Below are 22,908 nucleotides of genomic sequence, written 5' to 3'. Positions count from 1 at the left end.
TACAGTGTGAGCAGACCTGATGAAGAACTCCTACCTGATGTGGTGTCAGAGGATTGTTGCACCTCCTCCTTATCCTCAGTGCCAACCAGGCTGCGGGTCAAGCCTTCCTGGCCTGGAGTAATGGCAGGAGCTTTAGTAGGGAGGCTCACAGGAACCACAGGAGCTTCATTAGGGAGGCTCAGAGGAACCAGAGGAGCTTCAGTAGCAGGGCTCAGAGGAACCACAGGGGCTTCAGCAGGGAGGCTCAGAGGAACCACAGGAGCTTCAATAGGGAGGCTCAGAGGAACTAGAGGACCTTCAATAGGGAGGCTCAGAGGAACTAGAGGACCTTCAATAGGGAGGCTCAGAGGAACCACAGGAGCTTCAGTAGTGAGGGTCAGAGGAACCAGAGGACCTTCAGTAGGGAGGCACAGAGGAACCACAGGAGCTTCAGATGGGAGGCTCAGAGGAACCAGAGGAGCTTCAGTTGGGAGGCTCAGAGGAACCATAGGAGCTTCAGTTGGGAGGCTCAGAGGAACCAGAGGAGTTTCAGTAGGGAGGCTCACAGGAACCACATGAGCTTCAGTAGGGAGGCTCAGAGGAACCAAAGGAGCTTCAGTTGGGAGGCTCAGAGGAACCACAGGAGCTTCAGTAGCGAGGGTCACAGGAACCGCAGAAGCTTCAATAGGGAGGCTCAGAGGAACCAGAGGAGCTTCAATAGGGAGGTTCACAGGAACCACAGGAGCTTCAGTAGCGAGGGTCAGACGAACCACAGGAGCTTCAGTAACCAGAGGAGCTTCAGTAGGGAGGCTCAGAGGAACCACAGGAGCTTCAGTAGTTAGGCTCAGAGGAACCAGAGGAGCTTCAGTAGGGAGGCTCACAGGAACCACAGGAGCTTCAGTTGGGAGTCTCAGAGAAACCACAGGGGCTTCAGTAGGGAGGCTCAGAGGAACCACAGGAGCTTCACTAGGGAGGCTCAGAGAAACAAGAGGAGCTTCAGTAGCAAGGCTCAGAGGAACCAGAGGAGCTTCAGTAGCGAGGCTCAGAGGAACCAGAGGAGCTTCAGTAGTGAGGCTTAGAGGAACCGGAGGACCTTCAGTAGGGAGGCTCAGAGGAACCACACAAGCTGAAGGAGCTGAAGCTGAAGGTCAAAGTTCAAGATCACTGTGACCTCACAAAAGACGTTTTTGGCCATAACTCAAGAATTCATATGCTAATTATGACAAAATTTCACACAAATGTCTAATAGGATAAAACGATGAAGTGATGACATTTTATATCCAAAAGTTCAAAGGTCAACTTCACTGTGACATCATAATGTTTTGCTTACCACTGTAGCTGAAAAAAACGATCTTGGGTCATTCTACAAAAACGGTGGAAGTGCTGTCACTTACTTTTGCAGACACCAAAATCCTTTAAGTTGACCTAATAATCACATTAATTATATATGTTCAATAAATAAAGACTGTCCTTGCAATGATAAAACAAAGTTTATTGGTGGAGGCATACAACTGCTAGGCGGTTATTTCTAGTTGGGTGAATTATTCCTTTAGCATTAGCAGAGTTGATGATAGATTGAGTGGTGAACTGTCTGTATGTGTCTCAGTAAGTCTCACCGCCCCCTGAGAGATTTCTTGCCCTGCTCCACCAGCCAGTCAGTCAGCTCAGCTCAGATGGGACCTGCTTTTGTTGCTGAAGCCTCAAAAACTGCACCATCAGTTTTTTCTACAAGACAATACAAAAAAACATTAGATGTTCTCATGTATGATCATGGGAGACACTTTACCAGAATTTGTCAGGTGTTTTATTTTGTGTGGGCCTGAAACAAAAGTGGTTCTTACTTGTACTTCATAGTACACTCCCAGCAGAGCTGTCCAGTCTCTCTGTACACCGGTACATTGAACAATACCTTTGAAGGAAATGAGATAATGTCACTCAAAAGCCTCTTATGCTACATACATACATACATCAGCTCAAAATCTTTACAATTTAACTGCAATAAACAATGCTCACATACCTTGATGGGTCTATAGATGACCCTTTCTCCTTCAATCCAGTCCATGGATGTTTTGTTACTGGATGACAAATCAAAAGTGCAGAAACGACACAATAAAACCAACTACCAAACTCACAACTACAGAACAGATGCAAAAGCACTCAAACACAGTTGATACTGGTGGCTGAAATGAACTGAGGGTGTTCAGGGAGAAGGTTTCTGTGGGAGACGGAATGGACTTATTGTTGAGTCACTGGGAGTAGAATTCAGCTCTTTATGACAGACAGATTCTGTTTTGGTTCAGCTGTTCAGGCAGAGATGAACAGGGAAAATAAATGTCTCGGCAAATATGATGATCAAAATCGATCAATAAGTTGCCTTTACATTTTTTATTTAATCACACAGGAATGTCTTTTTGCAAGGCAACACTTGAATAGATGTTAATCCTGTGTTTTGACTTGGTTAGTTGGTTGATATTGGGAGTGTAGCCTACATTGCCCTAAAAAACTGCCAAGTGTATCAGCATTTTTATATCCTTGATACGCACACTGTGTAACATTTTGGTCAACATTACAGGATTACACAGCCCAAGTAGATGGATAAACACTCTCACATTGTCTACATGGCAACTTCTAATGCTATGGTATTATGCTGCAAGTCTGACTTCAATTCCTGTTGACCGACACAATGCCTTGTCATCTTCTCCAAAATGTTGCTTGTTGTATCACAAGCTTTAGGTCCAAGATGCACAAGCAACATTTTGAAGCTGTGGAGAAGGGCAGTATTGCTTACAACAGGGATGGGACTGGCAAGCAGGACAAAATCAATGAAAATTGAATGAAAATTTTCTCCAGTTGGTCTCCCCCCCAATGCATATCTTTCTCAGAACGTTTCTGTGTGACTGGGGGAGGAGTCAGCGACAAGTTACCATCGCCCCACCCCTCGTCTGTAAGACAACGTTGAGGGCTAAATGCCCTTTGAGCTCTGCCTTTACAGGAAGTGAAATGAAGTCACCAATCTCGCTTCAGCATGCAATAGGGGCGTGGGCGACCGTGGTCTTTGATGACAGCTATTGTTTTGCTTGTTTAGTTACAATAACCTTTGTGGCCAACATCTTGCTGCTATTTTATTGAGTTTCTGGATAAAGAGCTGCTGAAGTACTGTAAAGAAAATAGATGTACTTGCAACATCCGTTACCTTTTTATTCCCAGTATCGATTTTGCAGCTTAGCAGTAGCACGTAGCTAGCTAGCGTTAGCTAGCCAGCTAGTTTGTAGCATTACATGTTGCTAGCTGGACGACCTCAATCCTTTAACGTTAACACAGGTAACTTTGTGTGATATGTCCTAGTGATGTTGAAGCCAGATAGCTAGCAGTAGCAATTAAGCTTTCACCTAGGACGAATGGCACTGACGATGGCGTTGACTCAGGATGTGCCAGCCGACAAGTGGCCCTGAAAGTGATTAGCCAAACTGGATAGCAACAATGTCTTGCAAATCTACTAAAGTGGCCCCGAGTGTTGACTTCGACCACAGTTGCTCCGACAGCGTGGAATATCTGACGCTCAATTTTGGTCCATTTGAGACTGTCCATCGTTGGAGGAGGCTCCCTCCGTGTGACGAGTTCGTCGGTGCAAGGTAATCTGTTGACAGCTAGACGTAGCTTCAGAAATGGGTTTGCACTACCATGTGTACTTTCATTCCCATGTATTCACCCTTAAACTCCTTTGGCTTTATTCAGGCGCAGCAAGCATACTGTTGTGGCATACAGAGATGCCATATATGTGTTTGGGGGAGACAATGGGTGAGTAGTATTGGACAGTAATAGACCTAGTTCCTTTTTAATTACAATCCACCGCAGTTGTTGATGTTCTGTGCCACCTAATCTTCTGTACAGGAAGAACATGCTGAACGATTTGCTACGATTTGATGTGAAGGACTGCTCATGGTGTCGGTAAGAAGCATGAATCATTGCCCCATGCCACTGCAAATTAGCCTATATCATAAGTCTAGTCAGCACAATATGATTTGATGACTGTTCATATCCACTTTACAGAGCCTTCACCACTGGAACCCCACCTGCTCCCAGATATCACCACTCAGCTGTTGTCTATGGAAGCAGCATGTTTGTTTTTGGTGACTTTTTTTCTTGGCTTTTATCCTTCATAATGAAATGTTATTCATTCTGCACTTGTCAAACTCGAGTGATATTGATTTTATAACGTTTGACTTATGACATTTCAGGCGGCTACACTGGAGATATCTACTCAAACTCTAACTTGAAAAACAAAAATGACCTTTTTGAGTACAAGTTCGCAACAGGGCAGTGGACAGAATGGAAAGTGGAGGGCAGGTAAAGCATGAAGCCTGTATGTTTAGAAAATGTAAGACAGGCCATTCTGGGCTTTCAAGTCCATAGTTATCATTTTGGATGTTTTTATAGTTATAGTTGTAGTGTCAACACAGACATTCTATTTACTTAAAGTGACTTAAATCTTGTTATAGTTCTAGTTATCTTTATGGTGAAGGGCCTTAATCAGTACATTGTTTCTGTTTTAGCTTGCCAGTGGCTAGGTCGGCACATGGGGCCACAGTCTACAATGATAAACTATGGATATTTGCTGGATACGATGGGAATGCCAGGTATGTTTGATGCCAGGTTTTGTTGCATCCAGCATATAGATTCTTTTGTGTATATAACATTTTTTGATGGATATTTTCCTTATGTGCAGGTTGAATGACATGTGGACCATCAGTCTGCAGGATCGAGAGCATGCCTGTTGGGAGGAGGCTAGTATAAAGAGTTTTCTTACAGAGTGCACACATACTGAGAAGACTATCCAAGCACATAGGTGGAATAGAATGCACACAAACATCGCATGTGTTAATGTCTCCATCTCTGTTGTTGTGTCCATCAGATTGATCAGAGTGGGGAGATTCCCCCATCTTGCTGCAACTTCCCTGTGGCCGTATGCAGGGACAAGATGTTTGTATTCTCTGGTCAGAGCGGAGCCAAGATCACCAACAACCTTTTCCAGTTTGAGTTCAAGGGCCACATGTGAGTAAGACTTGTGGAGTAGAAACCATGTAACTGACAAAAACAGGCACTTACTTTCCCCAGTCACTCAACCAGTAGTTCCAAATGTTGCACCTCAGTAATAATTTCTGTTGATCCGTCCTCTCAGGTGGACACGCATCCCCACCGAACACTTGCTGCGGGGCTCCCCTCCACCTCCCCAGAGACGCTACGGCCACACCATGGTAGCCTTCGACCGCCACCTGTATGTATTTGGAGGTGCTGCCGACAATACTCTGCCCAATGAGCTGCACTGCTATGATGTTGACTCTCAGACCTGGGAGGTGATCCAGCCCAGCCTGGACAGTGAGGTACCTACTAGATGTATTTACAAAGTACTCTGTCAATAAATAATGATAGTAGATTGTTTTTTTTCACAGCCTAAATCATTAAATAGGAACGTGTTAGTCCTGTGTAGGGTTGCAAAATTCCGGGAATTTTCAAAGTTGGAAACTTTCCATGGGAATTAACGGGAATTTATGGGAATAAACGGGAATAAACCAGGAATTTACAAAATTGAAGGTATGCTCTTAATAGGGAACTTAAATATAGTTGGGGAAAATATATTTTAGCATAATCCTGACTAAAACAACCAGATATCATGCAAGTACAGTTGAATATCTATGCTATTCCTCAATCACATGCACACATAGCACACTGCTTACTGCAGGGCTGTTGAGACCACGCCCCCTACATGCACTGTGCATTCCTGTGCATTTTTGTTAATTTTTGAATGGGTTGGGTCGGGGGGATGAGTAATATTTAACTCAACATTCATGTTTTTGTTCTTCAATGAAAGAATTGATTGTTCAATAAAATATTTAACACTTGATAAAGTTCTACTTACAAATAAATCTGTTTTAATTGTATTATTTTGGATGGATGTCTGCTTATAACAAAACAAATATTTATGCTTGGATATGATACCTTTCCATTAAATTACCCTCAATTCCCAGTTAATTCCCATAAATTCCCATTAATTCCCATTAATTTCCATAAATTCCCATAAATTCCCATAATTCCCATGGAAAGTTTCCAATTTGGAATATTTCCAAAATTCCCCAGCTTAACTTCCCATGGAAATTAACCGGAAACTTTCTGGAAATTTACCGGAAATTTTCCACCCCTTTGCAACCCTAGTCCTGTGTTTACCACCTTTGTACTGTCACTTATATTGAGTTGTGTGTATGGCAGGATGTTGTCTGAGAGCCTCATGTTTATGCATTTTGAAGTATTACTGCTCTTCTCCTTCCAGGATTTACTCAAATCAAAACTGTGTCTAAAATGTCCTGTTTTTGTATTCTTGAATTCATCTGCTGTACATTGAGCATTCGAGGGCACATTCTGCACGTTATTGTCATAACTTATTTAGATATATACAGTATATATGAATTTGGTTGAATAACTACGAGTGTAAGGAACTGGAATGTAAACATTTTATTGCTTCAGTGCACCTCTAGTGTCATCCTGGATGTGTATGAAAAAGCATTTCTTAATGAAACTTTAAATTTTGAAGCAGAGCTTTTGAAGAATCTCCTTCCATTTTCTTCTAAATGCTGAACTTCTCTTTGCATTAATTCTAGCTGTTTACAAGCTTGTGATGTCGAGTGTTTCTATTAACAGCTTTGTCTTCATTCTATCTCTTTCTCTTTGTCTCTGCCTCCTCAGATGCCCAGTGGGAGACTCTTCCACGCGGCTGCTGTGATTCAAGATGCCATGTACATCTTTGGAGGCACAGTGGACAACAATGTGCGCAGCGGGGAGATGTACAGATTCCAGGTTAGGGTCTTTCAGTCATATGGTTGAAATACAAGCACTTGCTCTAAATATATAATCATCATTGTTGGAAGCTTGTCTTGCTAAAAAAAAAAAAAGAAAACCGTAAGAAAACACTTTGCACTCACAAACAGGTTGAAAAGATTTTGCACCACTTTTGCACTTGTGCACTTTGTCAGATGGAAAATAAATTTCTAATTTTTGCATTTGTGTAACTCTGCTTGATGAGTTTTATCTTCCTGTTTGTGAATGCGAGCTCTTTTCTCTCTATTCTTCTTACTAAACTAACCGTTATGCTTACTCTGAGTGTAGTTGTCATAGTTACTGTATTAAATGTTACATGCTTACTTTCTTTGTCTTGCAGTTCTCCTGCTATCCAAAGTGTACCCTGCATGAAGACTATGGCAAACTGTGGGAGAACCGACAATTCTGCGACGTGGAGTTTATTCTGGGCGAGGTGGGTTCTCATGGCTGTCATGTGCTGCTGGGAGACTAAGCTGCTTCAATGCTGAGCAAAATCACAAGGTGATGGATAGATTCCATGCAGCTAAAGTTATTTTTGCATTCTTTCTGACTCTTAGTTGTGCTGTTTACAGAGGGAGGAGAGAGTCTTGGGGCACATTGCCATAGTGACTGCAAGATGCCAGTGGCTGCGGAAGAAAATCCTGCAGGCGCGGGATAGGCAGAGACAGGTCAGAGCCTTGCAGCAATCACTCTTAATTTCCTTTGAGATATCATGCAACAAGGTTAAAGCAGAACCACAAGGCAGTGACTTTTCTGGACCCAGTGGTAGTTCAGTAATTATAATTAGATTATACTGTATATCAGACAACATCCACAGATTACATATGTTCAAATCACATGTTCCACTTCAGGTCGCACCAAAATGATAGGAGGTAAAGCCTTTCCCATATTAAGTTCACACATAATCATGCCATTAAAATGAAATAATTGTCAGACTAATAACTCAAAGTAAAGTTTCTTCTCAATATCGATGCAACCATTCTTAAAACAAGCACGTAATTCGTTTTAAGATGCAACCAGTGTGGCATATCTTGGGGGAAGTGGGCATGCATGAAAAAATAGTAGCGTTAAATTGACTCATTGCTTTACCAACGCAGCTAAACTCAAAGTGATGCTGGTCACAGCTGAAAGTTAATTTACCCACACTACAGTGGGGGCCACTCAGTCCTGCTACAAGTCCCCCAAACGATGACCTTTGTATGAGGTTTATCGACCTCTATTGGTGATCAGTAGGAACAGCAACAACTTCAATAGAACTTGCCTCCTCCTACACAAGTCTCTGGTGTAGACGCGTATCTGTGAAGAGGTAATAAATCACGATGCAAAATACTGTAATAATAATATTGCTTTGTCATTTGCTTTTTTGGATTGAAAACAAGGCCTTTGTAGCTGAAATGTCTTGTGATGCCAGTGGCTCACTTGTAGCACTGTCTTCCATTTAAAAATAAATGAATAAATAAACCATAGAAATCTTAGCACTTGGCAAATTAAATTGTTGACTTGAGTCATTGGCAATATGCTGTCCAAAGAAGCTGTGGCAAAATCAAGCATCAAGCACCATAGGAAAAACTTAATCTTGAAGGAACTGTTAAGGCCTTGCTGCATATTTTTAATAAAATGAAGGAACACTGTTATGAATCACAGTGTGCTTTTAGGTAGGGTGCAAAATCAACAACCTTTTAAGTGAGGAAACATTAACCATGCTTAAAACAATATACATAGTAATACAAACAGTTGTAACAGTGGGAAATCTTTGCTCTAGAGGGGCTTCAGTTGGAATGTTATGCAGAAAGTGTTAGGTAATCTGCTCTCTTTGTCCCGTCTCTGCGTGCAGAAGAGTAAACAGGAGAGCAGCGAGGAGAGTGATGAGGGGGCAGCTGGAGGCCCGAGGGATATCCCAGGAGGCAGCAGGCCGTCGGGGACACAGCCTATGCTAGAGGTATCCATCAGGGAAGCGGAGGCCCAGCCGTTTGAAGTGCTAATGCAGTTCCTCTACACAGACAAGATCCAGTACCCACGCAGAGGTCAGCCCTCTTCACCTGCTCACGCTGTTTATCAGTCACTGGCTGGTAACTGCATCAAACCCCAATTGGTAATTTGTCCTCTCCCTGCCTCTCCACACAGGTCATGTCCAGGACGTTCTTCTAATCATGGATGTATACAAACTTGCACTTAGTTTTAAGCTTTCCCGGCTGGAGCAGCTGTGTGTGCAGTACATCGAGGCGTCTGTAGACCTGCAGAATGTTCTGAGTGTTTGTGAAAATGCCAACAAGCTGCAACTGGATCAGCTCAAGGTACGTCGACATAACTGTTGAGAACAAAGATGCAGAGAAGAGAGAAATTATGACAGTGTAGCTCTTTCGTTTGGTCTGACACTCCCAACAAATTGTTTCTTCCTCCTCCAGGAACATTGCCTTAATTTTGTGGTGAAGGAGTCGCACTTCAACCAGGTGATCATGACTAAGGAGTTTGAGCACCTGTCCACGCCGCTGATTGTGGAGATAGTGCGACGGAAGCAGCAGCCTCCCCCCAGGCTGTACTCGGACCTGCCTGTGGATATTGGGACCTCTCTGGTGCAGGACATGAAGGCTTACCTGGAGGGAGGCGGCTTGGAGTTCTGTGACATTATTCTGCTGTTAGATGGACACCCACGGCCCGCTCATAAAGCTATACTGGCAGCCCGCTCCAGGTAAGGACCAAACTGTGTTTATGTCTTGGTTTCTGCAAATACAGTAGCTCTGAAGAGTATACAAACCCCTGACTTTTTGCACATTTTTGTGTGATGGAAAATTGGCTAACAATACATTTATTAACATTGGAAGTGCCCGTAAAGTGCTGCTTTCCGTCAAAACAGAAAAATATAGTTTGTTAAAATTCACCCCTTTACTTAATTAGGCTAAATTCTCACTGGCAAAAACTTAATTTAATAACTTACATAATTTATTCTTCATCTTTAGGTTGTATTGAGACATTTTGAATAGATTTTCTTTTCAAAATGTTTTGAGATTTTTTACTACTTTGCTGTCATTTGCCTGTGAGACATTTTAACCCAAGGTGAATAATTGTACAAATTAGATTTTTCTGTTATTGTATATATATATATAACATAATTTCTTTTGAATTTCCACTTCATTTTGATAGAAAAGACTACTTTATATAGATTTTAGACCAGTAATCCCCAATCAATGTATTTTGCATCACATGAAAATGTTCAACAAGTCAAGGGGGATGAATAGATTTTATAGTCATTGTACTTGTGGACAGTCTGGTCCATTTTGTTTTTGGTGATGTGTCTTATGCTTTTACTCCTCAGTTACTTTGAGGCAATGTTCCGCTCCTTCATGCCGGAGGACGGTCAGGTGAACATCTCCATCGGCGAGATGGTTCCCAGTAAGCAGGCCTTTGAATCCATGCTGCGCTACATCTACTATGGAGACGTCAACATGCCTCCAGAGGATTCCCTGTATCCTTCTCAAACTCAACACATTTTATTTTTGTTTAACCATTCTGCCATCTTCAGGTTAACAAAGTTAACAACAGTTTTTGGAAATTTATTGAAAATGATACAGAAATATCTGAGTAAAATAATTTAAAGTATTCAGTCCCCTGAATCAATACTTTGTGTAAGTACCTTTGGTAGCAAATCCAGCTTTGAGTCTTCCTGGATACGATTGTCTACCCTTCCTTCCCTGCAGATTTGCTCATGCTCTTAAGTTGGACAGGGAGCTTCTGTGCAGCTATCTAGAAGTCATTCCACAGATTTTCAATGGTATTCAAGTCTGGGCTTTGACCAGGGCACCTAAGGACTTTCACATTCTTGTTGTGAAGCCACTCCAGTGTTGATTTGGCTGTATGTTCAGGGTCACTGTCCTGTTGGAATATAAGTCGTCACACCATTCTACGGCTTTTGGTTTTCCTCAAGACTTTGCCTGCATTTAGCCACATTCATTGTTCTCTCGGTTTTTATAAGTCTCCCAGTCTCTGCTTCTGAAAAGCCCCTGCAGCATGATGCTTCATGTTAGGGACGGTGTTAGATGGGTGATGAGCTGGGCCCGGTTTCTGCCAAACAGCACTTTGCCTTACGGCTGAAGAGTCCAATTTGGTTTCATCAAATCACTGAAACTTTTGCCTCATGGTCTCAAGAACCTTTCATATGTCTCGGGTGTGTTGCTGCTGTGACACTGGCCTATCTGTCTACTATAAAAGTTGCAGACAAATGAGATGCAATGTAAATGAGCAAACATACGATCAAAACCAGATAATGGGTAGTGCAATAAAAATAAATAAGAATTTTTGAATTCACTGCACAAGTGCTTAAAAGACGGGTCCAATAAACTTGCTTTTCAGCTAAATCAGCATCATGAGGATTTTCATCAGTGTGTAGTGTTGATGGAACAAAGCCATGTGTGTCACTTCCTTGACTCTTGATAAACAGCTATCTGTTTGCTGCACCATATTACTATGGGTTTTCGAATAACAGGCTGCAGGCCTACTGCAAGCAGAATCTGGAGATGAACGTTACTGTGGAGAACGTCTTGCAGGTATTTGTGTTTTACGCTGCGGGGAGCGATGACCCAGTTTGGCTCTGCTGTCCCTTTTAAATTCTTGAACAATTTTTTTATGCACAGTCATTTCTTCACTCAGCTCCACGTCAATATTTTTCCCCCCCTTCAGATCCTGGAGGCGGCAGACAAGACCCAGGCCCTGGACATGAAGAAGCACTGCCTACACATTATTGTCCACCAGTTCATCAAGGTGGGTGGGCTTGTGTCCGGAGCCCTGGGGGTTTGCTGCCCACTCACTGCAGCTGAGCTAACCCCCTAGCCCCGTCCTCGTGGCGGGAGGCTGACCCCATTGGCCTAGTGGATTACCCTCCAGCTTCTACGTAGAGAAGAGACTGTTTACAGCCAGGCCGGCTGTACAAGCACCTTATCCCTCACTGTTGTGGGTCATAGTGCCACTCTGAGTATTGCTTGTTTTTGAAAGAGCCAGTGAAAGCACTGTCCCGCCCCTACTTCACTGGAGTGTTACAGTTAATGTGCTGCTGTTAATGTTTCAGTTCCGCTTCTTTCTGTTTATCTGCAAACATTTTTTTTTATGCATGAGCAATTAAGTGCTGTCCATCCCTCATTTTACTCTGCTTGAGTATTTATTGCTTTCATAGTCAAAGTCTTTCTTTACGGCTCATTTTTTGCATTTTTTGCTCTCCTCCCCTTCCAAAGGTATCCAAGCTCCCCAACCTGCGGTCTCTCAGCCAGCTGCTGCTGTTGGACATCATCGAGTCCCTAGCTACACACATATCAGACAAACAGTGTGCTGAGATGTGCTCCGACATTTAGGATGACCTGGAGAGCCGAGCTCTTTTCTCCTCTCGCAGAAGCCCTGCATCTCTCCTCCACCTCCGCACTACTTCTAGTCATTCCCTCCTCCCACATGCAGTACTTTTCTTTGTTATGTTGGACCTTGCGTGTCTTGACTCCCAATAGTTGCCTTTATCCATGCAGTATAATATTGTACCTGTTTCATGTGAGATGAAAACATACCTTTAGGCAATCAGATGCTCTACTGCTCTACATCTCAACTAGGAGTGAGATTAGCGATGAATGAACCCACAGATTAGAATTGATCAAAACGACCCTTTTAGAGCAAAACTCGAATCAATGTTTTATTCTGCACAGTATTGTTGCTGCATTTGTTTTTTGTTTGAAATATGCAATGTACTGTAAGAATTCATACTGGTGGCACTATAGAAATTTTCAAGTGTTGCTTCTTGTTTCAGGAAATGTCTTGGTCAAATAGGGTCCTCAGTCATCTAAATGCTACTAACTCAAACATACCGTCATGTGGATTATGTATCTTAATCTGTATTCATCGCTTCTGTCTGAAAATGTTTGCAAGCAGTTAACAAGGCAGGATTTAATTAAAATATAATCAGGAATAATTTGTATGAGCTGCATATGTAGTATGTCTGTCTCAAAGCTATTTCTGTTTTGTTTAATGTATGTTTGACATTGGCACACAGACCTTTATATTTGTGATAATAACCACCTGCTACTATAACTGACGAAGACATCAGCTCTCTTTACCTGTACAATATAGCGATGTGTATTTAGTGACAACAGTATGCTGTTATTAAATGTTTACCCACATGGGTTCCATGTATTTAAGGCCTTAATAAATATCCTCATGTGAAATGAGTCATGTTGAACTGGATCTCTGTCATTCCCTTTGCACACTGTGCACCAGCCCCTTGTGAAATGCAGGCACAGAGGAGGCTCGACTAACTTGATACCAACACAATGGGTCTCATTCTCTGTCGAAGCTTCCAACTCTTTCTGCCAGAATATACTCTGACACTGTCTTTAGCTGTACGGCTGCTGCGGTAAACTGACTTTTTGTGTAATTTGAATCAGTCCACAGCCACACAGTTGCTGTTGTCTGGGAACAAGATTGGACACATCCAATCTGCAACAGACCTCCACGATTATGTGAAATATAGGTAAAAATCAAAGCTGATGCATGTACATTTGTCATTCTCTTTTTTTCGTCTATTGAAAGCTGCAATGGTGTATGCACTATAACATTTTTATCTTGGATACTGACACATCAGTTCTCACCCAGGTCCTTGTCTAAAAGACCATAGACTAAAGGCCATGTAACCCATATATACTGCCAGGCAAACCTGGAGGTTAATCTTTGACCTCTATCTCATCAAATTAGCAGTGTCCTTGAGTTTCAGTTTCCACAGATCTATGGTTGATAAATTCGGACAATGCCCCTTGGTATGAGTGAGTAAATTCCTCCAACTTCTGCAAGGCTTTGATGCTAGATGTAAAATATTTTAAGTTTAGATTTGGAATAAGTTGGAACAGTTTCTTAGAAACAACACTATTAGGGCATCCCTAATAACTCAAGTTACAATAAGTCTGACTTAAAGAAATGGTGAGATAATGATGAAATGTTTTGTTTTTGCTTTTTTTTTGAATGGTTGAGACTTCCTTTTTCACATCCAAAAATAAGTTGGATAATTCATTTTGTATGTTCTGTTCCAGTAGACTCAATGAAAGACGTTGAACTAAATGCTGCGGCACAAGATTGGATTTCCTGTTCCCTGCCAGTTGTACAATAAGATCTAGAAAGACTCACAGTGGAATTCACCAAGTGTTGGACTCTTTTCGACTCCCTTGTAAGTAGTGTTGCTGTGAGCACAAGGTGCTATTCATAGCCTAGATACTTGAGACACTTGGCAAATCAGAAGCATTTCCCCTGATTTCCTTAAAGTGGGAACGCCTTGACTAATATAATGCCCCAGTCTTATCAGTGACATTAGTAAATTGTTTCCTCTGAAATAATTAGAACTTCAAGAGACGGCCATAGACTTTGAGTCCCATAGAAATGGGCCATTATGGTCATCCCTGGGATAGTTCTTGGCTCTTCTTCTTTTTGTGTGTTCCCCCATGCCCAGCTTGCTCATGTTTCATTCATTTAAGTCTACTTGTGCACACACTCAGCCCAGAATCCCACTGGACATATCTGGTTTCATCTAAAAACAGTGCTCATTGTTCACCGCAATGATATTTATCACTGAGACAAAACAGTGTGTCTGTTGTAAAGCCACAGCCCTGGATTATCTCCCACTTATCAGGTGCATTTTATTAAGGAGCGTGATGAGGTGGGCTGGCTATAGGTCGGTCCAACTTCCCCAGCAGGTGGGACGGGCTACAGAGCCTCTCAGACTCAACCTGCTCCAAGACCTGAACAGAGGAGCAGAAACTAGAGCGCAGAGTGTGTGGTGTGTGTGTGTGTGTCAGTGGCAACAAGAGGCACAGAAGATGGTTTTTCTGACGACTAAAATGATGCAAAGAACCGCACTCTTTGTGACATTCGGGGGTCTGGTCACTTCTCTCATCACCACTTTCCTTCCCCTGTGGAAGACGATGAACTCTGACCTGAACGAAGTGGAGAACTGGTACTCCGGTCTGTGGCACACCTGCATCTTCACCGAGGAGGTCGGGGTGCAGTGTAAGGCCTATGAGTCCATCCTGGCGCTGCCGATGGACCTGCAGGTGTCCAGGGTGCTCATGTCGGTGTCTATTGGGACCGGAGCATTATCTGTGCTGGTCACCTTCCCGGGGCTGGAGGGGGTGGAGGTGTGTTCGGGGCACCCGGGCCTGAAGAGAGGGCTCCTCATCTTCAGCGGGGTGCTGGCCTGGGTGTCGGGGCTCACCACTCTGGCTCCCGTCTCCATCGTGGCCTACACGACCGTGGTGGATTTCTGGGACGAGAGCGTGCCTGATGTGGTGCCACGCTGGGAGTTTGGAGAGGCCATGTTCTCCGGATGGTTTGCAGGTCTGGCGCTGCTTATCGGCGGGACCCTCTTCTTTATAGCTGTGTGTATGGGGGACTTCGACCAGCGGCCACCCAGCCTCCCAAACACCCCACAGGTGAAGCAAAGGACAAAGCAGTACCTAAAGACAGAGGTTTTGTAGCTTTCTTATTGTCAAATGTGTTTTCTACAAATTTATATACTTGACTTCAATGACATGAAAATGGCAAAAGAAGATTAAATCCATGAGCTTGTGAATTTAGTGATGAGACAATGAAAGTCACTTTTGAAATATTTCAGAAGCCATATCTGTGTGTTTTGACAATGATGAACAAGGACAAAATATTTCTGATCCAAGTTTGCATGAAAGCTGTTCATGCTTATCTTTCATTTGTTAAGTTCTCAGTTAAATTCTCATTGAAGGTATCAATTTCTGTAGTCTGTAATTCTGGTTGGCAGAAAGATTGTCCCCATCAAGTTATTCAAGCTTGATGAGAATGGAAAAGTGTTAAGAAATTATTCAAGCAACTAATGTGAGAGAATTATCCATGAGCAACTGGGATTGTTAATTTACTAGATTCAGTCAAAATCTTCAGTGTCCTAGATAAATGACATGATAGGAAGGCTTTTTAATTGCCTGTAGATATGCACAATAGTGTAAGTAGTATGTAGAACTTTTATTAAAGTGGAATTAGAAATATCATGATAGAATAAGAAGTAAAATCGGTCCTCCATTCAGTAGGTAAGACTATTGAAGGATTTGCTTTACCTGTATTGAAGTATAAAAAGTCAAGTAATATTGAATATAATGTATTTCAGAACTAGGAAGTATTCCATCTACAATGCATTAATCTCTGTAGGTTAACTTGAATGGGCCAGTGGTCCAGTTATGCTTGTTCTGATTTCTTTCTCTTGAAGTTAGATGGTTTGAAATTGAAAAGTTTCATAAACTGATCATAATATATTGTGTATGCTAAACCCTTTTCATCACAACAACTAGTAAATATATGTGTTGGATAAAGGAAATGGAGTCAAAGAATTGCATATTATGCTTTAGAAATGTAGCTAAACAACAGTACCTTAAAATTATAATACTCAGGCAAAGAAAAAGTATCTAAAAACTGTACTGAAGTACACAGCCCTGGCATGGTGGAACCATCTAAACAAGCATGGAAATGTCTCAGACTAACTGCACTGAGAAACCTGTCCTGCCTAACGTCTCTCAGCCCACTGCTAGGGCAGAAGTGAATAGCTTAGTTTAATAAGAGTTGCATTCCAGTGCCACAGCTCTTCTGTGTTGAATTTCGTTTCGGGGAGGGACTTGGCACCGTGAAGCTGCCTGGGTCCTTAATGCACAATTTGGCTCTGGTACACTGCTGTACATTGTAATGACTGGGACTGATTTGGATGTTTTTATTTCTCTGTTAAGCAAAGAAATATTCAATTGTCAAATAATTAATTAATGAAATCACTTTGTATTATGTCAAGCTGTATTTGGGTTCCACAGATATTTGTAACTTGCTCTTTTCTTTTATTGCCCTGTTATACAGCCTCTGATTTAATCCATTTACAGAGTAAGAGTCAATGAGATTAAATCTACCCTACTAACTGCTGACCCTAATATTTTGACAGGCTATGATTTTATATTTTAGCCCATGAATGATTCATTCAATTTACTCGCCTCTCTTAATCTGGGTTTTTGGATGGTGCAGCTCTCCCTGGCCCATGCGGATTAGAGCTCTCCTGTAATTCAATTAAACTGAGTGATCTACCAGTGATGTAAGGCGGCCCGCCCCGTGCTGGAGGAGGGCATTGATCGGTCATCTGGTTGTGCCTACAGCGTGCATGATGTGCGTGCACCCTGTTAACCCCCCAGCCCCCGCTCCCATATTTACCCACCTCCCATATGCCCTAACACACACAGAGAGGAACACAAACATAGAGACACACTCAGACACATGTGCTCGTGTCAGCTGTCAGCACACTTGCGCACAATTAGCTGCACACACACACACACAAGAGAGAGCGAGAGAGAGAGAGAGAGAGCGAGAGCGAGAGAGAGAGAGAGAGCGAGAGAGAGAGAGAGAGGGATCCCTCTTTGTGGCCAGCAGAGGGTACAGTGAGTAGACAACCATGATGAACAAGACTTCAGATTGATTTCAGCAGAAATACAACAGTCCCAATTGAAAAGTGTTTTTTAATGTTTTTTTTTTTGTTTTTTTTTATCTTTGCTATTTGGACCCGTTAGAATTCAGAATACAGTGTAAAGGTTTTCAATGAAAATAATGATACAATTTTTTTTCATTAATATATAAAACTGTGTACTAAGAATAAAAAGTACATTAATTAAAAGAATCTACTTTATTTCCTTATTTTACTTTATTTTTTTTATTTCCAAGTGTATCATCATCATCATCATAATCATCATCATTATCATCACCATCCAGTGTCACTGAGTGACACTGTTTCTGTGAAACACACATTGACATATGCAGTCAGCATTTCCATAAAAGCAATCACTCTAGGAGACTGTGGGTGAATGACCTTGTCACAGCGGTTATAGGGGCAGCAAGGTGCATAGGTCCCCCCCCCCCCGTGATGTAAGTGCAGTGGCAACATGAGCAACGCAACAGAAATATGTTGGGAGCTCAATTCAGTACAATGCAGTGTACCTTTTTAAGAGCTTATCCTACTACAGCACACTCCCTAACTGAAAATGGGATATACTGCAACAACTGCACTTTTTGCTGTTTCTCTATGCTGTGCACTGCTTCATGAGAGAAGAATGGCACAGGACTGACCGTGCATTAAGCAAGATTTTATCATGTCAGCGGACAGTCTCCTGGGGCGAATAGATGGTCAGTACAGATACAGTACATGTCATGTGTCATGTACATACATATCCATATGCTTTTACAACAGCAGATAATCCGGCATGCAGCCACACAGGCATGCAGCCCAGTGTATGCACAATAAGCAGGCGGTCTGATAAGTGGGCAGTCAGACCAGGCAGTGCATAGGGAGGGGGGCAGCAAGTCTTTGATCAGGCTTAACTGGCAAGTCAGGTCTTTGGCATCTGAAGGCAAGGCTGAAAGGATCTGAACAGAGAGCAGAGCAGCCTCTAGAAGAGTGTGTGTGGATGTGTCTGTGAGTGGGAGAGAGAAAAGGAGAGAGAGATCCAGAGAGGAGGGGTGGGAGGAAGGGAAGGGAGCAGGGAACGGTGAGAATTCGTGCTGTGTTAGCATCCCCTCAGCAACTCCATCAATACTGCATACAGCTGAGAAACTGGCAAGGGTCCTTGGTGCTGCATTTGCAGGCTCGGCCAGTGAAAGAGAGCAACTCCCACGACCGGTCCGCTCTGTGTGTCTGCTGGAGGGGGCTCCCCGAGGGGCAGAGCGCGCACCAGAGCCTCTGCTGCACCAAGAGGGAGAGGAGGAAAGCGGAGGAGGGTGCGACGGGAGACACAGATTGGGAATACTCCAGCGGAGAGAGCCAATCCCGGAGAGGGACAGGATTCTTGGGGGACTTGTGTGCTAGTATGCTACCGTGCTCCGCAGGGTAAGCTGAGCACCGGGGAGTTTGACAGGAACTCAGTGCACCTGCTCCATGCACACTGGCTGTGGTAAGCTCTTCTATTCCTTTTACAGTCAAGACAGTTTGCATTTATGATTCTGTTTTATCAGCTTTTAATATGTGTCCTAATGTGTGTATAATCAGACTTTGTGGATTTTTGCCTGCATTGGTGCACTATGGCCACATTATACAGTAGTTGTAAGGAAGTTATTTGTTTCCTGGTCCAGGGAGCTCAGCACTCTTCCCTAGAGAACAATGTACTGTGGTGCAGTATATTCCTTACATTTGTAATCACAACACACCAACAAACAGCCACATAGCAAAATGGAAATTATTGACATTCTGCTACACATATAAAAAAGGACCAGATTAAACGCCAATTTACAAGATTGATTATGTGTTAAAATAGGCTGGCCAAATCAGCAAAAACCCTCTTCAATATTGGGAAGCTAAAAATAATTGTCCCTACATCTGTTAAAATGTCATTTAGCACACCTCACATTCTATTGTTTTCTATTGGTGCTATATGTGCGTGTGTGCATTTGTTTGTGTGTGTGTGTGTGTGTGTGTGTGTGTGTGTGTGTGTGTGTGTGTGTGTGTGTGTGTGTGTGTGTGTGTGTGTGCGTGTGCGTGTGAGTGTGTGTGTGTGTGTGTCAGAGTGTGTGCATGCTGAGAAACTGGTCAATACAAGAATTGTTTTTGCCTATGGAGGCACCGCTCCCCTGTAGGAGTGTAGCCTACACCCCTCTGTAAAACACAATTCTGGTTTTCCATGACATCATGGAGAGGTTATCGCTGAAAGCAGCACCAAAATGACCTGATACAAGTCTGTTGTGCCTCCACACTGCCACTGTTTACAGAAGATATGTAGTTTGGGTCAACTTGAAGCATTTTAAAGGAACTTTTTTTGTTTCTTGCTAATGAACTGTTTTGAGTGACATGGTAAACATTGCTGCTTGAGGGTATAATGACTTTTTTCTAGAGCCACGTGGCAATCATGTATTACCCAGCCACTAATGGTTAGCTTTTGAATTCCATAACAAGCTAAACTACATGACCTCTGTAACCTGATCATGGTGAACCATGGTTCAGACATCAGACATTATATTCCAGCCTTTTCAGTTTTCAGTAAGGATTGTTTAGTAATCTGAATATGCAAACCATACATACTGTATGGAGCTGTGTGGAGCTGTTGTCAGGAATAGACATTATTTCTTACCTACAATCATACAAATATAAACACACCTGTAAACTTGGTCAAGAGGTGAATGAACTTGGTCACAATGTCTGATTGTCTCACATACTAGAGCTTCTTAATGGGGAATGTGATTAGCTGTAATCCAGTATTTATTCTTTTATAGTGTAAGACTGGTAGCCACTGGAGTAAACAGAAGTCAGTCAAAAGCTTCTTTGCACCGTTGGGGCGTCCTGGTGGCTCAGTTGGCGAAGCTGCGTACCGTGTAACCTCTGTGTCCTGCTGGTTTGAATGCGGCCCGGGACCCTTGTCGCCTGTCGTCCCCCTCTCTCTCTCTCCCAAATCCTCCTGTCTCTCTCTACTGTGAACTATCAAAATAAAAAAGGCAGAAAAAGATAATCTTAAAAAAGCTTCTTACTATTACTATTTCATCTTCGGGCATATGGGAGGTGGGTTTCATCACTTTATGGACTTCATTAAGCTCACAGTAAATATAATAAATAACTGGTAGTTGCCTGGTGAGAGAACACTTTTGCTCAACCATTGGTTTACGCAATCAGGGGATGATTCTTTAGGCTTATCTTGTATTTCACAAACCTGCAGTACTTGCAAGCCGTGAGTGAGGGACAGAGGTGTGGTCAAATATTGGGAGTGCAGCGAGATTGTTGTGAGTTCTTGTTCTTTATCAGCTGAGGATCAAAGAGAGAGTCCTAATCGTTAACTACAGGCTAACCTACCTGCTGAGCAGGTGTTAGAATAATAGCCCAGACCACTAATTCATTTTCTTGAGAGGGAAATGAGTCAGTCTCTAAACCAGTAGCACTTCTTTTCTTTAGAGCTGTTTTGAGTCTCTAATGTTTATAAGGAAACTATGTAATGGGGGATGGTAACTGCTGTAAAGTAACAATCAATCAACAGGAGGTAACTGGGTGATCACGGTTTTACTACATGATGTTAATGTTATAGCATCTGTTCCTCTGTACCTTTGACCATGTGTTGCTGATATTACTGATTTGTTGTGATTACAAGTTTATTGGCGACGAGCAGGTTTGTTACTGGCTGTAAGGAATATTATGGGACATTTGCTCTTATGGAGCGAAGGTCTCCTGCTGTGAGGGGAGGGCTTCTTTCTCAAAATAAAGAATGACAGCTCTCTTTGACGAGTGACTGAGTGATGAGTGCCCTCGTGCGGTGTTTTCATCTGTCTAGGTCAATAACAACACTGTTTGCTGTTGTAGAATGAAAGCACCAGTTTGGTGAAGGGAGTCCAGTTTTGAGTGATGGATGTGGCCATCGGAGTGTGGGTGCTCGCTCTGCGCTCGACATTCCTGCTTTTCAGTCTTATAGATCGGCTCCCTCACCACCAACTACCAGCTGCAATTGCTAATTCCCACTACATTCCAGTAACAGGTATTACATTTGTGGAGAAGTGAGTGAAACTGACAGCTTGTTTGCAGGAAGGATTATTAGCACTGCTTGGGGACAGGCCCAACAGTGAGACTGGGATCTGCGTCATATGTTGTGAGGACCAAATCTGCTTAACCTACTTTAGTTTTGCACAAAATATCTTGGGCTTGCTGGAACCCCACGATGGCGGTCTTTTGTGATCCAATTTGTTGTTCATCAAATTTTCAGTTGTACCAAATTATTAAAGTGGCAGCATGTGAGTGAGAGAAATCTCCATCGTTCTTTCTCCTAGCAGAAAAGGCATCTTTCTCAACACAACATGATTTGATATGTTGTCTTCTATATTTAGTGCAGCACTGCTGTGCTTCACTACATCAAAGACTCTGCTAGGATAGTGTGGATGTGCAATGAGTGTAGAAAAAGATACATGGTTGCCATGGAGATTTGGATAAATACTGTAGGAATACCACCCACATTCTACTAAGAAAAAGCCTTTTTCCATTTGTTAAAGATGTTTGGAAAGTTTGACAAGATATTAGAGCCAAAATCACCATTGCCTTTGATTGATTTTTATAGTTTTGCATGAGTTCCAGCATGTTTTTGTTCAGTGAAATATGTCTAGTCTCTAAACAAATGCATAGTATAGATACAACAAGTCAATATTAGCTACGGACTCTTCCCTAACTAGATCTGTAGGCAGCCAGCGGAGATCTTTCCATTTCTCATTTGTTCTCTGGAACTTTGCTAAGCAGCACTCCATTCAACAGTGCATGCCTTTTTTTCTGAACTTCAAGGACATTAAGTTGTGCTCAGAATATCAAGTAGTCCTTTTGGTTGTACCTCCAAAGGATAATTTGGTGATGACTCGCACTACATTGAGTGATACACCTATCATCCTGTGTCTGCTCAAATTCATACCAACCAGCGCATTGTGAGTAACTAGGTGTGGGTGAAATACCAGGAGTGCTGGCAGCAATGTGTGGGCAACATGGCAACAAAACAAGGGGCATTATGAAACTCAAGGGGCCCCAGCTTCCCTTTAAAACACAGAGTGACGAGAAAGTTAATAGGTGTCTGAGTGCTGTTAATATTTAACGGTTTCCCATGCAATATGCATGAACAAAGGTAACAATGTGTGTGGAAATGTTCCCAATTAACACAATTACTTCCTTTTTAACACGCAACAACAAGTATGCACACACACATGCATGCACACATGCACGCACGCACACACACACACACACACACACACACACACACACACACACACACACACGCACACACACACACACACATGCACAAAGAAAACAATTTAGCAGCAGCTCTCCTCAGGACTCATCCTGACCCCATCCAGACATTTAAGATAACTTTAAGATAAATAACTACAAAAACACTCTTTGATTGCTGTGGTTGATTAGGGGATTCAGGATCATAAAAAAGTTGTTAACAGTTCTGTTGAGTTGCTGCAAGTAGTGAGGTGAATGCTGTCGGTTGTTATAGTCTTCACAACCACCTTCACAACCCCACTAAACAAAAGAAAACCAGCCATGTTATATCA

At 42.5% G+C, this 22,908-nt stretch overlaps 1 protein-coding gene across 2 annotated transcripts; it reads left to right on the top strand.

Annotated features, from left to right (window-relative positions):
• Window positions 1-3,027: 3,027 nt before the first annotated feature.
• On the top strand, window positions 3,028-13,034 carry lztr1 (leucine zipper like post translational regulator 1). 2 transcript variants are annotated; one of them, XM_071513615.1, is made up of 19 exons: window positions 3,028-3,611; window positions 3,715-3,777; window positions 3,871-3,927; window positions 4,030-4,109; window positions 4,218-4,326; window positions 4,533-4,616; window positions 4,706-4,763; window positions 4,892-5,031; window positions 5,159-5,360; window positions 6,718-6,828; window positions 7,190-7,282; window positions 7,422-7,517; window positions 8,684-8,873; window positions 8,974-9,143; window positions 9,255-9,538; window positions 10,163-10,312; window positions 11,285-11,390; window positions 11,524-11,604; window positions 12,072-13,034. In XM_071513615.1, the coding sequence occupies exons 1-19, from the start codon at window positions 3,460-3,462 to the stop codon at window positions 12,186-12,188; spliced, it is 2,343 nt and encodes a 780-aa protein (XP_071369716.1). In that variant the 5' UTR covers window positions 3,028-3,459; the 3' UTR covers window positions 12,189-13,034. The 2 variants fall into 2 exon arrangements, with proteins under 2 accessions (XP_071369716.1, XP_071369715.1); XM_071513614.1 differs by having other exon boundaries at window positions 7,407-7,517.
• Window positions 13,035-22,908: the final 9,874 nt, after the last annotated feature.

Source organism: Centroberyx affinis, unplaced genomic scaffold (assembly GCF_046629955.1).
Source record: "Centroberyx affinis isolate AG114_WGS23_722 - 3 ecotype Tasmania unplaced genomic scaffold, CSIRO-AGI_Caff_v1 ptg007379l_1, whole genome shotgun sequence".
NCBI lineage: Eukaryota > Metazoa > Chordata > Actinopteri > Beryciformes > Berycidae > Centroberyx > Centroberyx affinis.
The sequence above is the reverse complement of the archived record's forward strand: the minus strand, read 5'-3'. Positions and strand labels throughout refer to the sequence as shown.